This window comes from Dipteris shenzhenensis, chromosome 2, assembly GCF_047967505.1.
Source record: "Dipteris shenzhenensis isolate YYH24624 ecotype China chromosome 2, Dip_SZ_1.0, whole genome shotgun sequence".
NCBI lineage: Eukaryota > Viridiplantae > Streptophyta > Polypodiopsida > Gleicheniales > Dipteridaceae > Dipteris > Dipteris shenzhenensis.
Genome location: NC_141597.1, coordinates 45,670,013 through 45,691,826, shown reverse-complemented (window position 1 = coordinate 45,691,826; position 21,814 = coordinate 45,670,013). Strand labels below are relative to the sequence as shown.

Genomic DNA, 21,814 nt, shown 5'->3' with positions numbered 1-21,814 from the left:
CTCAACAATATTAGAATGGATATACATCCGCACTAGATGTGCTTATAAAAAGTTTAAACTGAATATTCAATCAAAACAATCAATACCTGTCGAACTGTGACACATTTGTGCTCACGTATAAAAAGTGGAGCCTAAGGTTAAAAGAAAAGATGCTATCAAGAGGGATCAAGAAAATTATAACACAATCATCCTGTCAAGATAGAGTTGTCAGATAAAGATTTAGAAAAGTCTGCCTGCTTCCCAATAGTAATGCATGATCAAAGCTTATTTTACTTTCAGGTGTGCATGTGTTCCTGTCTTCTGTTGCTGTCAGCCAATGTTAGCATCAGCCAGACTCACCCTTGGATGCTGACTTCATCTGAGGGCAATGTATTGTAAAAATCTGAAACAAACTAATCACACTTTAAACATTGAGTGTATCATGCTTTCATATACAGCTATCTGCATTTAGCCAGAAGAGCTAGATCATCAAAAGCATGTTTGAAGCAGGTCTGAACCAAGGAGCCACAGGGTGGGAAGAAATAGCATGTCATTGTTTCCCATGACAAACCATAGAATTATCACAAAAATCTGTCTACTCAACATTTCTATTGTACTCGTTAAACTCGACTTAGCATGGTAAAGCTGGAGGTATTGATAAGATCTCATACAGAGAAACACGAGACACAGGGAGGATAATCTCTTAATCAGACGTTGAATAAATGGGAATCCTAAAGTAATGAGCAACAGTCAGCTCTCAGCATATAAAAAACGAGGAAGATACAGCTCAATTGCAAGAGGGCTTGCAGCGATTCACATGTCATTCTTTATTGGCCAACAGTTAAATTTTGGCACTATGCCCACGAGTCTTCATGATCAACTTCAAGCTTGATGACAAATGAAGCACTCAAGCCACATTACAAATTGAAGGCTAAAGAAATCAATACTGGCACATGAACTAGAACTTTGACACTGTAGACAGATACACAAATACACTCGTGGGAGATGGAATAGCGAGACTAGCAATACACAAACATTTTCTGACAGGGATCAACCTTAGTTTTCATCTCCATTTCATAGGACTGCTGTTCCAACTCCAGCATCACGGCACAGTTTTCCAGAGTTACTCTAGGATCATTCTTTGTTTCAAGTCACCCACTGGAGGGTTCAATTTTGCAACCAAAGAGATGAATTTCAGTTTGGTCTTCTGAGCATCATCTTGCTGGTTCCACTACATGAAGTTGGAATATACTGAAAGTGGTAAAGAGTCCATAGGACAATCGAGTAAAACTTCAAGGCCAGGCAACAAAACACACGAATGAGGTGGTTCTGTTGATAGATGCTATTATACTGGAACCCAGCTGCAAATATATATATCTAGATGAATCCAGGAACATTCCCAAACTCATCCTCTAAAAACACAACATAGTGCAGTTTCAATCTCACGATAGTCACTCATAAGATTGAAAACCATAAACTCCATCACACATAGCAAGGACTAGCTACCATGACATCCCCACTGACGTCATCAGCGCCCAACAGTGGGTGTAGACCATAGTATAAAAGTATGCTCTCACACATACAAATCCACACACCCACACATACTTGAGCATCCATTTATACAAAGTCTTCGTACTGAGTTTCTGTCGGCACTCCGGAGGTGAAGGGCAAACTCAGCCATGACGAAGGCTAGCACTAAAGGAGAAGGCTAATCAAAAAGTAGTCCAAATCTCTTCATTCAAACTACAACTGCTTGTGAAGTCTAAACGAATTCATTTTAGTCACTCCCAAACGAGCATCTAAATCTAAATCTAGCTGATAGGGCAATGCACCATTTAAGATAAAAAGAATTATCACAATACCAGCAGGCCGCAACTTGGCTTGCTTCAGCTGCAAAAAGCAGGAGAAATGGAAATGGTGCATGCTGATAAATGCTCCTATACTGAAACCCAGCTGCAAATACTTGATGGGCTTGCTTCAGCTCCAGAAAGCAGGAGAAACGGATGGTGCATGCTGATAAATGCTATTGTACTGAAACCCAGCTATTGTACAGAAAGCAGGAGAAATGGATTGTGCATGCTGATAAATGCTATTGTAGTGAAACCCAGCTGCAAATAATTGATTGGCTTAGTTCAGCTCCAGAAAGCAGGAGAAACGGATGGTGCATGCTGATAAATGCTATTGTACTGAAACCCAGCTATTGTACAGAAAGCAGGAGAAATGGATTGTGCATGCTGATAAATGCTATTGTACTGAAACCCAGCTGCAAATAATTGATTGGCTTGGTTCAGCTCCAAAACGCAGGAGAAGTAGAAATGGTGCACCATTGAAAGTGTAAAGAGACTTTTTCACGGAACGAATTTTAGAGCAACCACCCTTGACTGGCGGTTGTGTCTGGCAACCTTCATAAAGATGTGCGAAAAGCAGCAAGGTGCCCACCAAGGACTCCGAAGCTCTTGCTCGCCGTGAAGGCATGCCACTGAAAAGATGAGACAATTTGCAATACAAAATCAAACAAGTAAAGCATTCAAGATGCCTCGATTGATGACGAGGTAGCAACGTATTTTTGGGTAGAAGAAAGGGAAATCAAACCTTTCACTCGGCGCAACTCCTTACACAAGGTGATGAAATCTCCCCATTTCATACGACAACGCCTGATAAACCTTAAGATTTGTTCCGTTGTGAAAGTTGAGAGACTGTCCAGGTACTCCCCGTTCACTTCGTTTTGCTTGAATACCTCTTTATACCCTTCGAGACCTATCCCCTCCAGCCAAGCTCCAACATCCTGCAAAGTTAATGTACGATGGATAAAATCAGAGAAGCATGCGAAACCAACGGGTTACATCTGCAAAAGAGAACAGATGGTAGTCATCAGTTGCAATTGCAATTTACCTCTGCTGTCCAAATGAAGAAGTCCAACGCTTCCGGAGATCGCTTTTTCACAGACGTGAGCTTCCGGCAACTCCAAGAAGACTGTCCGCCGAAGCAGCGATACTCTGCGATTCTAGTTGACATGGCAAGCTAGATGACAGCCTTTTGCATCATTGCGATCCCAATCGTATGCTAAGTCTGATTTCGGAGGTCTTGAGGGGCTGAGAAGCTAAGAGTTCTGATAGATTTTTCGCAGAACAGGAGATCAAGTACGGCGGGGAGAGGCGATTGGCCGCGCGGGAAGCGACTGGCTAAGGATGGGAGAGACAGAGAGCTCCATCGTTCGCGTTCATCTCATCGTCTTCTCGCGAGTCGCAACCCGCTTCTCCACCATCGCTATGGAATTTCGATTGCTCGATCCCAAATCTCCTCCTCCTATTTCGATCCGATCCAATCAGACTCCTACCCTTGCAACCACGAAGCTTGCTTTCTCTCCGCTCACAGTCTTGTTTGCACTCGCTCCTCACCCTGGCTCCGTTCCCCTGCCTGCAACCTTCCTCAAGCTTTAATCCCAATCTGCTGCTGCTGCTTCTTCTAACTTGCTCGATCCGCCTCGCCTCAAACACTCTGCCCCTTTTGCTCTTCTCCCATGCAGCAACCTGCTACCTCGCTCAAGCTTCCGTCCAAATCCGCTGCTTCCTACGCACGCATCAACGTGACTGAAGCTAGTCGGGGGGGTCCTCAAAGTCCTATCAAGCTTTTGCACGGCAGCGGGAAACGAATGAAATCCAAGGGCAACCTCACGATCGATCGCAATCTGGCGGTGTTAAGGTGGTGCTCAACAGTGAAGCAATGTCGGGGAGGTGAACAATTGCACTGGCTGGACGTCAATGGTCATTTCATTCGTTCTTCTCCAACCGACTTCACATGTGGCAGCACGGATCGATCAGTCCAAATGATGAGGAATCAGTAGCTCTGGAAACCTATCCCACAAAGTTAGAGTTGAGTAGCCATTGTCCACATTAACTAATGGATGCATGGGCAATGCTCAACTCTCAAGGAAACTACAATTCTTAGGGTAGCTTGAGAAAGCCCAAGACAACACTACATCTCATAGTTCTCAAGTAGAGAGAAACACATCATCTTGTCGTCTAGCTCTAAAATCGCTATAGCTAAGATCCATACGACTTCTTTACAGTGGTGGCCACTCTAACTAGTAAGCCATTGTAAGCTTTAGTCTTCCAACGTCTACACAATAAGAGAATCACATACACGAGTCTGCACACATGCCATCATGCACATGATTTGGAAGCCCATTTGCCCATTTTAGCATTACCTCGCTAGCGGATCAATTGAGCTAGCGGTTGTAATTTTTCACATTTTACATTTTTAAATTTTGCTCTCTCTCTCTCTCTCTCATCGAGTGCCCCTTAGATAATTCCTGCTTCTAATAAGTCATGAGGCAATGCCCCTTCAACATTCATGCTCCTATTTCTTCTACCCCCCTTTCTTTTACCCCATTACATGAGTCCTCCCTATTAGAAATTCAAATATTGCCCATACAAGGAGGGGGAAAGCCTCTCCACATTATAATGGAAAATCTTTTGAGATTCCCCATGGAAACTTTCTCCCAAGTACGAGGTCACACAGGTCATCTTTACTCTCTTTAAAGCTTCCTCTCAAGCTACCTCCTATGACTATTGGTTCCATTACCAATGTCCTCCCTATCAAGTTTTCCCTTTCCCAAGAGTTTTCTGGTCTTCTCAACAAAAAGTCACTTAACTTGCTTCAAGCCATGTGAAGCTCTATGGGATATTAACATGGAGTACTTCGTGAAGTGCATTGATTCCATACACAAGTTTTTATTAAGTTCATGCCTATGAAATTGCTTGAGAATCCCACGGCTTCCCCGGAGCTTGTACTTTACCCTTATAACAACGTCATATCCAACTTCCTAGGCTTGATTGCTTTTAATTCAAGCAACAATTAAGCCTTATATGCATCCTAAAGTGGATCCTAGAAAGCTTAAATTCATTGAAAGTGGTCGACAAATGTTGCATTGTCATACTAAACCTCAATTATTATATTGAGCTTATGAGAAGTTGTGGGTTTATAATTTGTTGGCTTTATCTATAATCAATGAGGGAATCATGCCTTAGTCTTGGGGTTAAGATGACCCAAAACTTAAGAAGAGTGACGAATACAATAACATATGTGATGCTACACATTAATTGTATTAATCGATGTATAGTCAATCCAATGTGAACATTATTTACAACATATTTTGTAGGAGTTTGAATATAACATGTGTTATGCTACACATTCATTTTTATAATCAATGTATAATAATCAATCCAATGTGAACATCATTTACAACATCTATTTCAACCATTCGAATGACATGATGTAATACATCCAAAAGCCATGACATGACGTCATCTAAAAGTCAAGATATGATGTAATTCAACAATTCGAGTTGCATAATACAATTTGAATTACATATGAAAGCCATGACATGATGTAATTTAACAATTTGAATTACATCTCAAAAGCCATGACATGACTTCAAGTTTTTAAAAGTGCATGCAATTTGTTCACCTTCGAACAATCACTTCTCGTAAAACATTATCAAAAACCATTCAAGCTAGAAAGAGATACATTATGTTTTATTGGCCCTTCATATTAGCTAATGGCTACTTAAAATCTAAAAATTCAAGATCTTCGCAACCTTCTATCAAATTCACGCGGGATTTTTTGCATTGCAACTGTAATTTTGAGATCTAATTGACTATGCATTTGGTATTGGCATTGGATCAATACAAAAACATAAATTTGCAAGAGTTGTATACTAAATTCGTTCCATTAAGCATAAGGGTGTTAATTGGTGACCTCATTAATTCAATTAACCTACCTTAAAACCCCTAACTTAATCTAATTAGTTTAATTAACCTAATTTGTCCCCCTTCACCTTGCCCCTCTACCTCCGCCTCATCGCCCCACCCCCTACCTCCTCACAGCTGCCTCTGCCTCGCCAACCCTCCCCTATCCTCCGCTCAACCCCACTGCCCTTGCCTCTCTCCGAATTATCTCGAGCAGGTCTCCTACAATCATCACGAGTAGTTGTTGTAGACCATGAATACCATTATCAAAACGCCATCGAAAGGGGCTAAAATAGCCACAGCTGGTGAATTGCACAACACTGTTAGGCATCTAATGTATCTTGACACATGGAGGCGTGGCCACTTTCCCTCTCCCTCTTCCCACTTCTTTAGACGCATGCTCGCTCTCTCCAAATTTCTTTAGACGCATGCTCACTCTAATCGATATAAATATCTGAGAACTTCGAGCTCTCCCTTCAGCTTTCTCCCCTTGCTTGCCACTCGAATTTCGTGAATTAGAGATAAGGTTGGGAAGCTGATCGGATTTTGCAAATCAAGGACCTTACAATAGCGAGTGTAGGAATCGGCAACGGTGAATGGAGGTGATTGGCAAAGGGCAATCGGCATCAATGATAACAAGTAGAGGGAGCAGTCGGGGGAGTGCATGGCGAGTGCAACAGCCAGAGGGAGGGAAGCAGGAGCGGCGGGAGTGCCAGAACAATGAGTGCAATCGTTAGAGGCAGAGGGAGCAACAGTGGGAGTGCAAGAGGGAAGCGATAGTGAGTGCAATCGGCATAGGCAGAGGGAGCACTCAGAAGGTGGAGGGCAAGAGGAGGGATTGTCCACATCGGATCGTTTTGAGCCTGAGCATTTGAGTTGAGGTGCGAGGAGAATCGAAATATGTATCCATCCATGGCTTTTCTTGAGATTTCTCAAGGTGCAGGGACACGTGGCTTCTCCCCAATTTTTCTCTCTCCCCCCCTTCACTGCCCCCCATGCCCTCCCCATGGACTAATGCAATTTTTTCTCTCATAGCCCCCCTAATGAGAATTTCAATAATTTTTTGGACGTTGCCACCTTAGAATTGACTCTCCCTTGCCCTTAACAAAACTCTTATAATATTATTATTTACTTGATAATAAAGCTATAATTCCAATCTAATTGATTTGTCAAATATATACAGCAAAGATAAGAATTATAAGCCCACTTGATAAATAATAAAAACTTACATTATATTCCAACCACTTGGCATAAAAAGCCCAAAACTTTTAAGGAATATAAAGTGCTGCTGAATAGAAAAAAGAAGAAACTTCCATTAAAAAATGGATGAGAAAATATATACCCACAAGAATATAGCTAGTATAATGCAATATATTGATAAGGTATCCTATGCCATCCATGGGATTTACAATTACTTAGATCCATTTCTCATAGTGCTCAATCATTCAATGCAAAGTTTCATAGTGCTAATAGTGCGCAATCATTCAATGCAAAGTTTCAATATCAACATGTACACGTACGTCTTTGTTTTCTAAATTGACAAAATAATTGCTATTTTTTTAATTTGATGGCATATACAACAAAAATATTATTGCTTTTGTGTGGACTACCAAACAAATAATATTGAATAGGAAGCTAAATTTTATTATTATATTTTGTATTTATCATAGCTCACCGTAACGTATATTCCACCATCCTAGAGCACTAACAGGAACAATAATAAGCAAGAGAAGACCTGCATAAAGTTCGGTTTTAGAGTGGAAATTGCACTCCAATAGTGCATGGAAGGAACCCTTAACCTAGAGACCATGCAAATATCACATATTTTCTTGAAGAAAATAATGAGCCAACTAAGGTAATTAGAATTTTCAATTGCATGACTCACTTGTGTAAGAGGATCCATAAGAGATGACTAAGCATACACTATGTTGCATTCCAAAGAAATATAAGTATATACATGTTCAGCCCATAGGGAGGATTAGGATTTGTCCCTATGCCCTATTCTTTAAGGTGAAATTTGCAACACTCTCAACACCCTCTCTTAAATTACACTAGATAAGCAGAGGGTACTTGTACAAGGTCTTTTTTTATTTCTATTATATATGATGTGTTGGAGGATCGAGAGAGAGAGAGAGAGAGAGAGAGAGAGAGAGAGAGAGAGAGAGAGGGTAGTGCATAAGAGATGACTAACCATGTGTCACTATGTCGCATTCCAAGGAAATAGAAGTATATACAGGCTCACTCCATAGGGTTAGGGTTAGGGTTAGGATTTGTCCCTATGCCCTATTCTTTATGGTGAAGTTTGCACCATTCTCAACACCCCTTCTTAAATTTCAGTAGATAAGCAAATGGTGCTTGTACAAGGTCTTTTTAAATTTCTATTGTATATGATAGCAACCAATATTGAAAAAGATAAAACTAAAGATATTTGAGTAGTATGTACATGTGTGAGCATAGTGATTATGTAGCAGAAGTCTGTAGAATGACTACAACTTAGACCCTATGCTTTCACTTTCATTTCCCTACTTAAGTCCTTTACCTTTTGGAATGAAACCCAAAATATAGACTAACGGAAAGATGAACAATAAAGAAGTCTTGTTGGATCAAACACTTGTCGATTAGCCAAGCTATGACTAAGCCAAAGTGATTAGAATAGGGGAAATCAAACCCATAGAAGGGGATACAAAAAGTGACATCAACAATTGGATGTGGGCATTGGCCACAATAGATAAGTGTAAAACAACACATCCAATGTTGCCAGATGTGGATGCACAAATGATCCAACTAGAAGCACCAATGTGGGATGACAAATCGAAGGAGGTGGAAGCTCCATTCTTCATGGCAAGTGTCAAGTGGGACAGTGATTTTAAAGAGGCCATAATTGAAGGCTATGGTGCATACTTTGATTGGGACCTAGAAACAGAAGCTGATAATGCCACATTGGAAGGTCAAGTATTTGACAATTACTTAGCAATCCTATAGGCACTCATGGCCGTAGAATACCCCAATATAGAACCTCTGACACTAGCCAATAGAAATCGATCAAGGAAAAATAAGGAGGGAGTGCAACGTCAAAAGGCCAATATAGAGAACTTTAATGAATTTGAAAGAATGCAGACCAAAGTGGTGGAATTGTATTTGATAAAGCATCCGAGTCCCCAAATTTTTAATGGGATCCTAAAGGGCTTGAAGGTGCATGTATGGCCAAAGAACCACTCCTTGGGATTGAGACTCCTCTTGAAAATCCATCACTAGTCTCACAAAGCAAAAAACTTTGCAAGTTCAAACCCAATGTGAGAATGAAGAGTGAAATGGTGAATACTCACAAAAAAGAAGAGCAAGGGGACACATATGAATTGGACCAAACATCTTCCACAACATATAGTGGAGCTAGTACCCAAGACAGCACCTCAAAGTGCCATGATGGCCTAAGGGAAGTTCCGATTACTTCAAAAACTACACCAGGGGAGAAGCAACATAGCAATACCCAGGACAGTTAGGGAATCAGAACTCACAGAAACAGAGAATATTGAGAATACCATAGTGTATGAAGGACCAGACAAGATAAGAAAATTGAATCTTGCCTTGGATGGAGAAGAAGAGAAGCTTGTATACATCGGTGAATAGCTCACTCTAGAGAAGAAAAAGAATTAAAAGCATTGTTGATGGAATATAGAGATTGCATGGCTTGGTCCTACAAGGAAATTAAAGGGATTTTGCCTGAAGTTGCAGTACATACAATACCAATTAGGGAAGGATCCAAACCTAAGGTATGTGGACCTATAGAACAAATCCCAAGTATGGCATCCACGCCTATGAAGAGCTAGAAAAGTTATTGGATGCCAGTTTCATTTATGAGATCGCGCATACCGATTGGGTGTCACCAATTGTGATTGTTCCTAAGAAAAATAAGAAGCTCAAAATATGTGTGAATCTCAAGAATGCCAATGCAGTAACAATCATAGATCACTACTCCCTACCATTGACTCAAATAGTTTTAGAAAGGGTAGCTAGGTTTGAAGTGTTTAGCTTCTTGGATGGGTGCAGCTGGTATGACATTGTCTAGATTGCACCTAAAGATGAAGCAAAGACAGCATTTGCCACTAAATGGGGAATATTTTCATTCAGAGTCATGCCATTTGGATTATGCAATGCCCCAACAACTTTTCAAAGGGTCATGTACACTGCCTTCAAAGCATTCCGGGGAAAATTTCCTACAAGTCTTCCTCAATGACTTGTGCATACATTCAAGAAAGAAGATCACTTGAAATGCCTTGAAGTACTAAAAAAATGCAAGGAGTATGGAATCTCTTTGAGTCCTCTCAAGTTCCAACTCCTGGTCACACATGGAATAGTCTTGGGACACATAGTCTCTTGACATGGGATTGCAACTGACATGGACAAAATAAAGATCATCATGGAACTTCCCCTCCCACTAAATGCAAAGGGTGTCCAAGTCTTCATGTGCCATGCCAAACTTCCTACTATGCGTCTGTACATAGTAGGGTCTTCTAGAAGCTCACTTGGATCTGTGCTCAACTTCACATTCTGCTCCAAAGGAACTAAAATAGGCTTACAGCTTGTCATCCCATATTTGGACAGCATGTCCAATCCATACTGCCTCTGCAAGAGCCATATCCCACTTGTGGATCTAATCACCTCAATGCCCAAGAAGTAACACAGCTCTCCCAAATCCTTCATCTCAAACTTTTGCTTCAATAGCATTTTCACATGAAGGATATCTTCATCACTATCACCTCTGATGATCAAATCATCAACATAAATGACAAGTAGCATAATGCCTTTCTCTGTTTTTCTCACATAAAGTAAGAAATCTGCCTTGGAAATCTGAAAGCCAATAGTGACAAGATACTATCCTATCTTGTTAGACCATGCTCTAAGTGCTTTCTTCAAGCCATACAAGGCTTTCTTCAACCTGCAAACAAACTCAGGATGAACAGCATGAACATAACCTTGGCTGCTCCATATAGCCATATATCTGTGCATACCCCTTAACAACTAATCTTGCCTTATATCAGTTCACAGAACCATTTGCATTGTGCTTCACCTTATAAACCCACTTGCAGCCAATTGCATTCTTGTCTTTAGGCAAAGGCACCAATTTCCACGTAGCATTTGCTCCCAAGGCATCCATTTCTTCATCCATGGCTTTCTCCCATTTTTCTTTTCCTATGGCTTGCTCAAAAGAAGTGGGTTCTGGTTCATGTATCACTTTGACCATATAGGCATAGTGAATGGCTATAAATCCATCATATTTCAGCCTATCCACAGGATACCTAGCTCTGGTACACCTGCACAAAATAGGATCACTACCAGGTGCTCTCAAAAAATTCCTTGTCTTCCTTACTCCAGGTGTAACAACAAAAGGAATACCCAACTCATCATCAAGGCTTTATTTTGAGCCACTGGATTCACCATCCACATAAGAGTGACCTGCATTCACATCAACCATGGGCTGATCTACTTTCTCTTTTCCTTTTTGTGATACTTGCATACCACTATCTACATTGCTTTGAGGAGATCCTCTTGATCTCAATCTGCCTGTCCATGGCAAAGTATGTGAACCACTGCTACATGACACTACAAGTCCACTAATATTTTGTGATTGCTCCTGTGAATTCTATGCAGCATTACCATTTTGTGCATCTACATCATCAATCACATTTACTAGTTTATACCATTTGCTCATCTCATCAAAAACATCTCTGCTCACTGTAAACTTACGAGTAGAAGGGTTATAGCATCTATACCCTTTCTGCTGCAGAGAATAACCAATAAAGATGCACTTCTCAGCTTTTGGATCTCAACTCATCTGGCACATGAACATAGGCAATGCAACCAAAAACTTTCAAATGAGAAATATCTAGTTTCCTACCAAAAACCTCTCCTCTGGCGTCATTCCATGTATTGCTGCAATGGGAGTCCTGTTCATTATGTAGACTGCTGTAGCAACTGCTTCAGCCCAATAATAATCTCGCAGGCCTTTTTTGTTGAGCATGGCATGAGATACCTCTCTAATATGCTTGTTTTTCCTTTCTGCAAGTCCGTTTTGTTGTGGGGTATGACTGCATGAATATTGCTGCTTTATGCCATGCTCCTGTAGGAAACTTGCAAACTCATTTGAGAGGTACTCTCTGCCTCTGTCTAACCTTAGGCATTTTATTTACAGGCGTGTTTCTTTTTTAACCATAGCTTTAAAAGCTTTGAAATGCCCAAACACTTCACTTTTCTTTTTCATAAAATACACCACTTTTTTCCTATAGTCATCAATAAAAGTGACAAAATAATGATAGCCTCAAATAGATGTAGATTTAGTAGTCCACACATCAGAGTGGATTAATTCCAATGGCCTCTTACTCTCTTGAACATCTCTAAGAAATGGTTTCCTTGCCTATTTTCCAAATTGATAGGCTTCACATACCTTATGCATTTCTGCAACCTTGAACTTAGGCAATTCTGTAACAATATTTTGGGCCTGCATTAATTTAAGTCGCTGTACATTAACATGACCAATGCGTTTATGTTAGATATCAATGCTCCACTCTCATGTAACTATGCGAGAACCAGATAACTCAGTTATTTGGTAGGTCCTAGTTTGGACACCAAATGGGGGTCATGTGTGGCCTAATGGCTAGACGACTTCAAATAGAGTTGGCACACTGCCAACTAGGCTACATGCAAGTGCGAGAAGGCATCCCTTGACTGACCGCATTGAGGGTAGACAGAGCATTTCCTGAGGTAGCCCACTCTTGGGTTGCGGGGCCCGTTTGGAGCCTCAGATGATCCCGGATGGCTGTGGGCCAAACGGACACCATAGGTGAGTTGCTCTGTTTTGCACACCGTTTCTATCGTATGGTCGGTGGCCTATTTTGGGACCGACTCCCAGTCAACCGTTTTGGGCAGACTGGGTCAGCCACCCAATTGAGCCTAACTGACTATGACTGGTGGCTATATAAGAGCAAGCCCATGAAGCCCATTTCATCACTAGCTACAGCAAACCTAATTCCTTAGTATCCAGCCTCCGTCTTCTACTGTTTCTAGCACACCATCAAAGCTTCTTTCACAGGATTGCATGGTTGGGAGGCAGCGGCATCTATTGTATCAGTTCTATGTGCCTAGGCACAAGGCCCATTTGGTCGCTAAAGGGTTCAACCAAGAGAAGGGTTGAGATATTCTCTCTGGTTGTGAAGATGACCACACTTAGATGCATGCTTGGACTAGTGGCATCAGAGGATATGGAGCAATATGTTGCGTCTTTGGCCAAAATCTCTCGTATATGCCCTCTACACTATTGTTTGGTTTATCAAGCTCATCAATCATGTTCTTCTAGTACTTCACTACCAGCTTGTAAAACTTTGTGAAAGATGCTTCTGGACCTTGCAGGTGCACCCATTTTTCCCAAAAGCGTACATACTCCTTGATACCAACCATCACATCTAAGTGATCCTTCACATACTTAAACATGGCTACACAAGGCGGCTCTCCACTTGGTAGCATTGGATGACCATTTGGATGTCTCTTCCACAACTCAATGCCACCTTTACTTGGTTGCCAATCTAATGATCATGGATGCACTTTATATTGCATGATAGGAACTTCATTTCACATAAAGAACCAAAATTGGACAGGCTTTGAGTGTCCCACTAAAGCATCTTGCCCATCGTATAGGCATCCATCAACATAGCTCTTGAAATCAGGGACTTCCGTTACCAAAAATGGCATTGGAGAAGACTCCTCACATTGTCTAAAAGTATCCATGAGATGTGCAAATGTCAATGTTTGGCTAGTTCTTAACCTCTCTGAAAACCTGCTAAACATTGCATCAATATCCTCATGTGTATGCTCAACCATCAAGAATCCCAATTGAATTGACTTGAAAATCCCTCGAGCAACAAGTAATGATAGGTATGCAAACAAGCACCTATTCTTGTTTTCGGAACCACAATTATCCAACTACAACAATAGGCGTTTGGGTAGTTTCTTATAAGGATTTTCTTGATGGGAACTTCCAAGTCCAAGGTCTTTGAATGTTCCACCCACTACTCCAAGATGAAGTTGTTGCTTGTCATTAGAAACATAGTGAGAATCCAATGCTTCTCTTGAGGTTAGTGCATTTAGCAGAGTGTTGTCAGACCTTGGCATCCCATCATGTACCAAATCTCCAAGTGCATGGTTATCAAATCTTTCAAGATTTCTCGAACACAAAGCCAATGAACCAATTGTGAAGTTAGGATTTGACAGCCACAAGGATAAAGAAAAGTGACCATAACGTCCTTGACCATGTCCATGTGTTATCATGCTAGTCAAAGCCACTGGGAGCTAAAAGGATTTGTCTGTGTCCTTTGAATAATTGCGTAATCTAGGGATGGCTATCTTCTTTTGGTCCATCTTATCATGGATAATGCACAAGTATGTCTGAGGATACATTTCAGAAAATTTGTGCCAAGTGTTATACACATTTCTACAACTTTTTTGTTGTAATATGTTCTTTCTTCTATCTTCCATCAACTTATTACGTTCATTTTGGTATTTTGTGGCTGCAAGCTAAGCCTTGATTGCACTACATAAACCACACTTAGAGAATTCACTTGTTTTTGACAAAGTTACATGCTTGAATTCAGAGTTCCATATGCGGTTGAACGTGGAAGTTATCTCCTTACAACCCAAACTATGCTTTAACTACATGTTAACCTCATAGAGAATATCAACCTGCTTGTATACGTCCAGTATCACTAATTGTATTTCGCTTGATCCATCCTGAAGTGTTCTAGTTTTGTGTGGCTTACGCTCAGAATTGTTATCCACGAGGATAACAAAATCTTGGATTATGGCTCTACCCAGTTCTATGTGGTCCCAACCTCTTCGCACAATTCCTTTATTACCATGCATGCACCTTCGTATACGAATTTCAAATTGCTCCCTGTATCGATAAAATGTTGTTTTTGGAATACCATGCATTTCATACCATGCTCTACAACAAACTTGAATACCATTCAATGAAAAGACATATTTGAACTGCCCATTGTCATCTTTTCGACAAGCAACCCCAAGAGTGTCATATACATAATTGATGCGAGCCTCCAAACTTTGGCTCCAATACTCTATGCGTAATTTGGATATCATTTGATGATCAACAAATCGACAACAATTTTGTTTACAACAATCAATCATAGATACTTTTGTGATTGCATCCCTTGTGAGTCTAGAGGATGCTAATGGCATGCCATGTTTTTTAGCTTTCCTCTTTATCATGCAATAATGCCTCTTTTTTGTGGATTTTTCCATTGGGTCCTCATCTTCCATGTGCTTTTTCCTAGAACCACTTGGAAAATTCATGGTGTCATCGATTCTTAATGAAGTTCCATCTAAAAAGGTTATTTGTGCAATGGGCCATTTTATTAAGTGGATGGTATCGATGCCTAATACATCACTATGACACTTTTCAATTCCCACACCTAGATTACCTTCATCAAGCATCTCAAAATTTATAGGTTCAAATGGGTAGACATACAAAACAACACCCTCTGCAATGCTCTTGGTTTTTTGCTCATCCCATATTAAAACTTTCTTGTCCTTCCATGATTCTTGAATGGAAAACTCATCATATTCACATAGAGGTTCAACATCAATGGTATCTGATGTTATATCATTCATTGGTACCATAGCTCTATTGACATTGTCCACACAACTTATTGATCGTGCTTTCCAACGAACAACACTACCCAAAGCCTCATAGACTAAGAATGCATCCATTGTAGGAAATGGAAGAAGTGCACTTTCATACATACAAATATCGATCGCCACCGATACATTGTTTTCTCCCAAGGGCACACCTTGGCACATGTCATCATGTGATGTAGAGAATATTGTCCCAATGGAAACAATCTTTCCACTAACAAGCAAGTTGACTTTAACTCCCACTTTCAATGTGGCACCTACATAGTACATAGCATCTGTTATAGTTTAATATTGATAGCTGATGGTGTGACTTAGGATGAAAATGCTTTACAAGATTTCATTGCAAGACCAAATCTTCCTAAACCTTGGTGCTTTGAATTTTAGGCAGCAAAATTTGGCTACATGGTCAAATCTTCACAGACCATGGTGCTTTGAAAGGGAGATAGCAAGATTTGTCCACACAACCAAATCTCCCGAGACGCTGGTGCCTTCAAGAAGCCATCAAGATTTATCCACACATCCAAATCTACTTAGACTTGGCACTTTGAAAGAAGCCAAATCTCCACATATCCTAGTGCTTTGAAAGAAGCCCACAAGATTTGGCCACATGGTCAAATCTCCCCAGATCCTGGTGCTTTGAAAGGAGACAACAAGATTTGGCCACATGGCCAAATCTCCTAAGACACTAGTGCTTTGAAAGAAGCAATAAGATTTGGCCACATAGCCAAATCTGCTCAGACCTTGGTGCTTTCAAAGAAGCTAGCAAGATTTGGATGCACGGCCAAATCCTTCAAGACCTTGGTGACTTCTTTCAAAGCACTGAGAAGATTTGGTTGTGGCGTTCTTTTAAACTTGGGGAGATTGGGTCGTGTGGCCAAATTTTGTAGGCTTCTTTCAAAGCACTAGGGTATGGGGAGTTTTGGCCGTGCAACCTCCTCTTGCATGCTTCTTTCAAATCACCAGGTTCTGGGAGATTTGGCCATGTGGCCCAATCTTTCAAAGCATTAGGGTTTGGGAAGATTTTGTCGGGCTGCGAAATGTTGCTAGCTTCTTTCAAATCACGAGGAAGATTTGGCCACATGGCCAAATCTTCAAACGTTAAATTTAAAAATTGAAAATCCAGATTTTAAAAATTAAAATTTTAAGTTCAAAATTCAAAATTCAAATTTGAAATTTCAAAATTCAAATTTCAAGTTTCAAGTTTCAAATTTTGAAATTCAAATCTAGAGATCCTACTTTCAAAAAAATCATACATGCTTTTCATGATTCACGCTATTACACTTTAAAATCATACTATTACTTTAAAAGCAAACTAGAAAATCTAAAACTATTAAAAAACCAAAACTTTAAAAGGCAAAGCTAAACAAACCTTTTAAACCAAGCATAAAAAGTAAACCTATGAGAAATAATTGAATTCATCTTCATGGGGGATCAAGTGCTAGGCTCACCTTGTTCTTTCCCTTCCTAGATCTCAAATGTGTAACTAGGGTGGTTTGAGAGCCTTAGGACAATGTCTTAGATGGGGTAGTTCTTGGAAAACACTCCTCCACCCTTGGTTAGCTAATTGCAAGAAAAAAAGTTCAAAACTATGTCAAAATAAGAGGTCCCGAGAGGCTCCCCATCCTAGATTTGTCCTAACAGTGTGCACTTAACTATGTAGCTTTTAAACTTCCATTACCAATGAACCTCTCCATAGATTCCACACTCAATAGTGGGATTAGAAAGAGGTCCTTTTTTTTTTTGGGGGGGGGGGGGGGGGCTCTACATGCTTTTGGGGAGATTACTCCTTCCCCCCAAAGGCATGCTTTTTTTGAGTGGTTGCTTCTCCTCTTCTCTCCCGCCGCTCCCGCTCCTCCTCCTCACGGTTTCTCCTCCGTCCGTCCATCTTCCTCCTCATCGTCCTTGTCACAGTTTCTCCTTCTTCCTTCTCATCACCCTCCTCCTTCTTCTTCCTCACGGTTTATCCTCTCCCTTCTGAGATAAAGGATACGTTTGAGCAGCTATAGGCCTGCATACATTAATGGCAACCTGAAGCATTGGCAAGACGAAAGCCACCTACTTGTAGAGATTCTCCAAGCCTACCATCAGAGAACCCATCGTATCCCACTGATCTTTTTGAGTCTAGCAGTCGTGTTTCAGTCTTGGGTAACACATCAACGGAAGCAGGTCGGGATTCATGGTAAGGGCACTAAAGAAGGAGAGGAGATGGGAATGAAGCTCACTACGAGCTATGATATCTACCATGGAATCATTTCAGACAAGCCTTCCGAGGAGAACGTAAGGAGTTTCATGGGAGCGAAACAATGCTACGATCGATGGCAACCACTTGAGATTGGATTCGTGCAACAAACCTCTCAAATTCACTGTCAGTTCTCAAAGGATTATCTCCGTGTACATATCGAAAAGACTCTTTCGGATCCTCTTTCGGATGTCGCACTCCATCGTCCCCTGTGGCGTGGCCGTAAGATCTCCCATATGCCATCACAAGCATCTCCGCTCTGCCGGCCTTAGTAGTGGAGTAAGGATCTCCGATTTTTGGCGCTCTTCTCTCCATGCTTCTCCCCTTTGGCTCCTCTTCTATTTGCCAGCAAGAAAGACAACTCCTACAATTGCTGTAGCTACTCTCTCTATAGCTCCTACGATTGCTTGAAATCCAAAGAGCACAAGCTCACAAACAACAATGGCTACTCAATCATCCAAGTAAGAAAATGAAAGAAATCGAAAGTGTACCTAATTCTTGCATGTTCTCCATTTTTTCCATTTTGAAACACCACGATTTGAAAGAAAGAGTCTTGTAAAAGTAGGAATCTCGAAGTGTGATTTGAAAGTAGAGTCTTTATTATATGATTTGACTTTCAGATCTTGAAATTTGAAATTTGAATTTTGTATCTAAGATTCAGAATTTCAATTTTGAATTTTGAATTTTAAATTTTGAATATAAGATTTTGAATTTTGAAATTTGAATTTTGAATCTTAAGATTTGAATTTTGAATTTTAAATGGGGAGATTTGGCCATGCAGCCAAATCTTCTTGGCTTCTTTTAAAACGTATGGCCAATTTATCTTCCTAGACCTTGGTGATTTGAAAGAAGCTATAAAGATTTGGCATCACAACTAAATCTTCCTAAACCTTGCTGCTTCGAAAAGATTTGGCCACATAGCTAAATCTTCCTAGACACTCGTGATTAGAAAGAAGATAGCAAGATTTGGTCGCATGGCCAAATCTCCCTAGACCCTCGTGATTAGAAAGAAGCTAGCAAGATTTGGCCACACAGCCAAATCTCCTTAGACCCAAGTGATTTAAAAGAAGCTAGAAAGATTTGACATCACAACCAAATCTCCCCAAATACTGCTGCTTTGAAAAGATTTGGCTGCACGGCCAAATCTCCCTAGAGCCTTGTGATTAGAAAGAAGCTAGCAAGATTTGGCCGCACAGCCAAATCTTCCTAAACCCTCGTGACTTATAAAAAGCTAGAAAGATTTTGCATCATAGCCAAATCTCCCCAAACCTTAGTGCTTTGAAAAGATTTGGCTGCATGACCAAATCTCCCCAAACCCTGGTGCTTTGAAAAGATTTGGCCGCACGAACAAATCTCTGTAGACCCTCATGATTAGAAAGAAGCTAGCAAGATTTGACCACATGCAAATCTCCCCAAACCCTAGTGCTTTGAAAAGATTTGGCTACACGGCCAAATCTCCATAGACCCTCGTGATTAGAAAGAAGCTAGCAAGATTTGGCCACACGGCCAAATCTCCCTAAACCCAAGTGATTTAAAAGAAGCTAGAAAGTTTTGACCGATTTGAAAGAAGCTAGCAAGATTTGGTTGCACAGCCAAATCTCTCCAGACCCTAGTGCTTTGAAAGAAGCCCACAAGATTTGGCCACTGTGGGAGAGGAGAGCTCACACAAAGGGTTAAGGAGACACCAAAAGTGGTGGACCAAAAGCTGCTCTAGCTTATTCCTCTATTAAATATATATGAGTATATATGGGCATTGTACAAGTGGGTGGGCACACTGCCCTTTACCCCAACAACCTCCCACTTAAAGGCAGTGTGTCTTTATGGGAGTATAGTACACATATAATACAATCAGCCATAGGCTGAAAAACAAGATGACTAGACCGTCATCCTATGCCCATCGACACTTTACAATGTGCAAAGTGCATAGAGGATAAGCTGCTAGCAGACATCAAGTTTGCAGGATAGAAAATGACAAGCTGAAGATGCCTATCAACCAAGATCTCATGCCAGATCTCACTGGGAGAGTGAACTCTCACCACCACATGCTCCTGTTCTAAGTCCATAGTACCCGAACTATCACTGTGCAAAGAAAATGTCTCTATACCACCTGTGACCATAAGCACATGCCCTACAATAGACCTCTACTAGTCTACCCAACCTGCATCACTTGCATGCTGCTCCTGGAAGCATAAGGACCTGATGCCCACAACTACTTCCCTAATGCCAAAATCTACCATAATCATGCTACCAACTCCCACTGCAATGGAAGCAAGAACTAGAAGTGTAGCCCCAATGGCAAACATGTGAGAACCAAGTCTCAAAACAATCATGGATGCATGAAGTACTATGGCTACCATATCAACCATAACTTGCTGCTCAACTGATCTGTGATCGTCAAACCTATTGTGTTTCAAGTATGGAGCCAATACAGGCAATGGAGTACTCAGCAACTTCCCCCTGAAACAACCAAGTATCTGACAAACATCATTAAGACCATGCAGCTCCCACTGCAAAGCATGTATAACTGCCACTGCCAAAGTGATGTACCTGCAAGAAAGATATGCAACCCTCTGACTAGACAGAGAGAGCCGAGCTCTGATACCAGTTATGGGAGAGGAGAGCACACACAAAGGGTTAAGGAGACACCAAAAGTGGTGGAGCAAAAGCTATTCTAGCTTATTCCTCTATCAAATATATATGAGTATACATGGGCACTGTACAAGTGGGTGGGCGCACTGCCCTTTACCCCAACAGCCACAAGGCCAAATCTCCTCAAAATTTGGTGCTTTGAACAAAGCCCATATGATTTGGCCGCACATCTAAACCTCCCCATCTGGTGCTTTAAAAGAAGCCCATAAGATTTGGCCGCACGGCCAAATCTCCCTAGTGCGGCCAAACCTCCCTAGAATCTAGTGCTTTCTCAAATCTACTACTATGTCTAGTGTCAATTCTAGATTCTTTTTTAGATATGTTTATCGATAATGTGTTTTGTCTAACATTAAAGATTATAAATATATTGCTTGGGTTTTTTATAGGAAAGACACAAATGTGAAGAAGGTTCAGAAAGTTGTAAGTGGATTTGGAGAAAAAAGCATACCTTGGTACTTTGACATATATAATATTGAGGGACCACAGTTGATACGAGTTCACTTATTTGTTTTGTTACCGAATAAAAGTGCATACACTTGTGTTGGATCGGTACATCAAATCACAGAAGATGTGGCTGGAAAAGAGGGAGATATTGGATTGTTGATCATTATAAATCAAAATAAGAAATTTCTCTTAGATCTGAGTGATTATGAAGCATCTCGTATGAAGTCTGATGTAGATGACAACATGCACTCAAGAGGTTGGATAAGTGTTGAATCAATTGATGGAAATGAAATTGACACAGTGACAACAATAATTGAATCATATCGCAAAGTTTGAGCAACATTAAAGAAGCGTAAGAGTGGAGAAGATAGTGGGAAAGGAACAAAGAAAGGAAAGTCGACTATGATTCAAGCACCAGGTGGTAGCGGAGAAGGGGCAAAGAAAGGAAAGCTAACTATAATTGATGTACCACAAGAAGTAACACCTCTAGAGGGTATGCTAGCACTTGTGGAAAGAAGCAGTGGCAGTGAATTGGAGCCAAGTGAAAAGGTCATAGGAAAAAAAGGGCAAAAGAAACCATCAGGCTTGGTGGAATATGAAAAATACTACCCATTCAAAGTTGCATGCAACATTTCCAATTCCAGTTGCAAGATGTCAAAAAGCTCCTCCAAGCTATGTATATAGAGGGTTGAACAAAGAGCATGTGGAGAAACTTGCTGTAGACTTCGGTTATAACTCTAGTCCTCCTGTTGCTATAGCGGATTTAATGCCTTTCAATCCTGAAACAAAGTAGCCCCTAGAAAGGGTAGATAAAAAGGATTTAACCAAGTGCCACTACTGGATACTATCTTGACAACATTAAATATATGCTGCTAAAATATTCACATCTAATAATGATAGCAGCACGGCCCAAAGAAAGAACTACTACCGCACCCGCCAGGTGAGGATTATAGTCAATTGTCCTGCACGCTTTTGTGTGGAGATATCAAAGATGGCAAACTTGGAGTCTCAAAATATCTTGAGACAATCTCCATACATTGATATACTTAAGCAG

At 40.7% G+C, this 21,814-nt stretch overlaps 1 protein-coding gene across 2 annotated transcripts; it reads right to left on the bottom strand.

The window, feature by feature from the left end:
* Nucleotides 1–678: 678 nt before the first annotated feature.
* LOC147904843 (uncharacterized) lies at nucleotides 679–3,826 on the bottom strand. Of its 2 annotated transcripts, XR_015542484.1 has the most exons (4): nucleotides 2,872–3,826; nucleotides 2,572–2,764; nucleotides 1,812–2,458; nucleotides 680–1,269 (listed from the first exon to the last, which is right to left on the bottom strand). XR_015542484.1 is itself a non-coding variant. In XM_087388669.1 (3 exons), exons 1-3 carry the CDS (start codon nucleotides 2,992–2,994, stop codon nucleotides 2,328–2,330), a joined length of 447 nt encoding a protein of 148 aa, XP_087244795.1. In that variant the 5' UTR covers nucleotides 2,995–3,826; the 3' UTR covers nucleotides 679–2,327. The 2 variants fall into 2 exon arrangements, 1 of the variants encoding a protein (XP_087244795.1); XM_087388669.1 differs by having other exon boundaries at nucleotides 679–2,458.
* Between the last annotated feature and the right edge of the window lie 17,988 nt (nucleotides 3,827–21,814).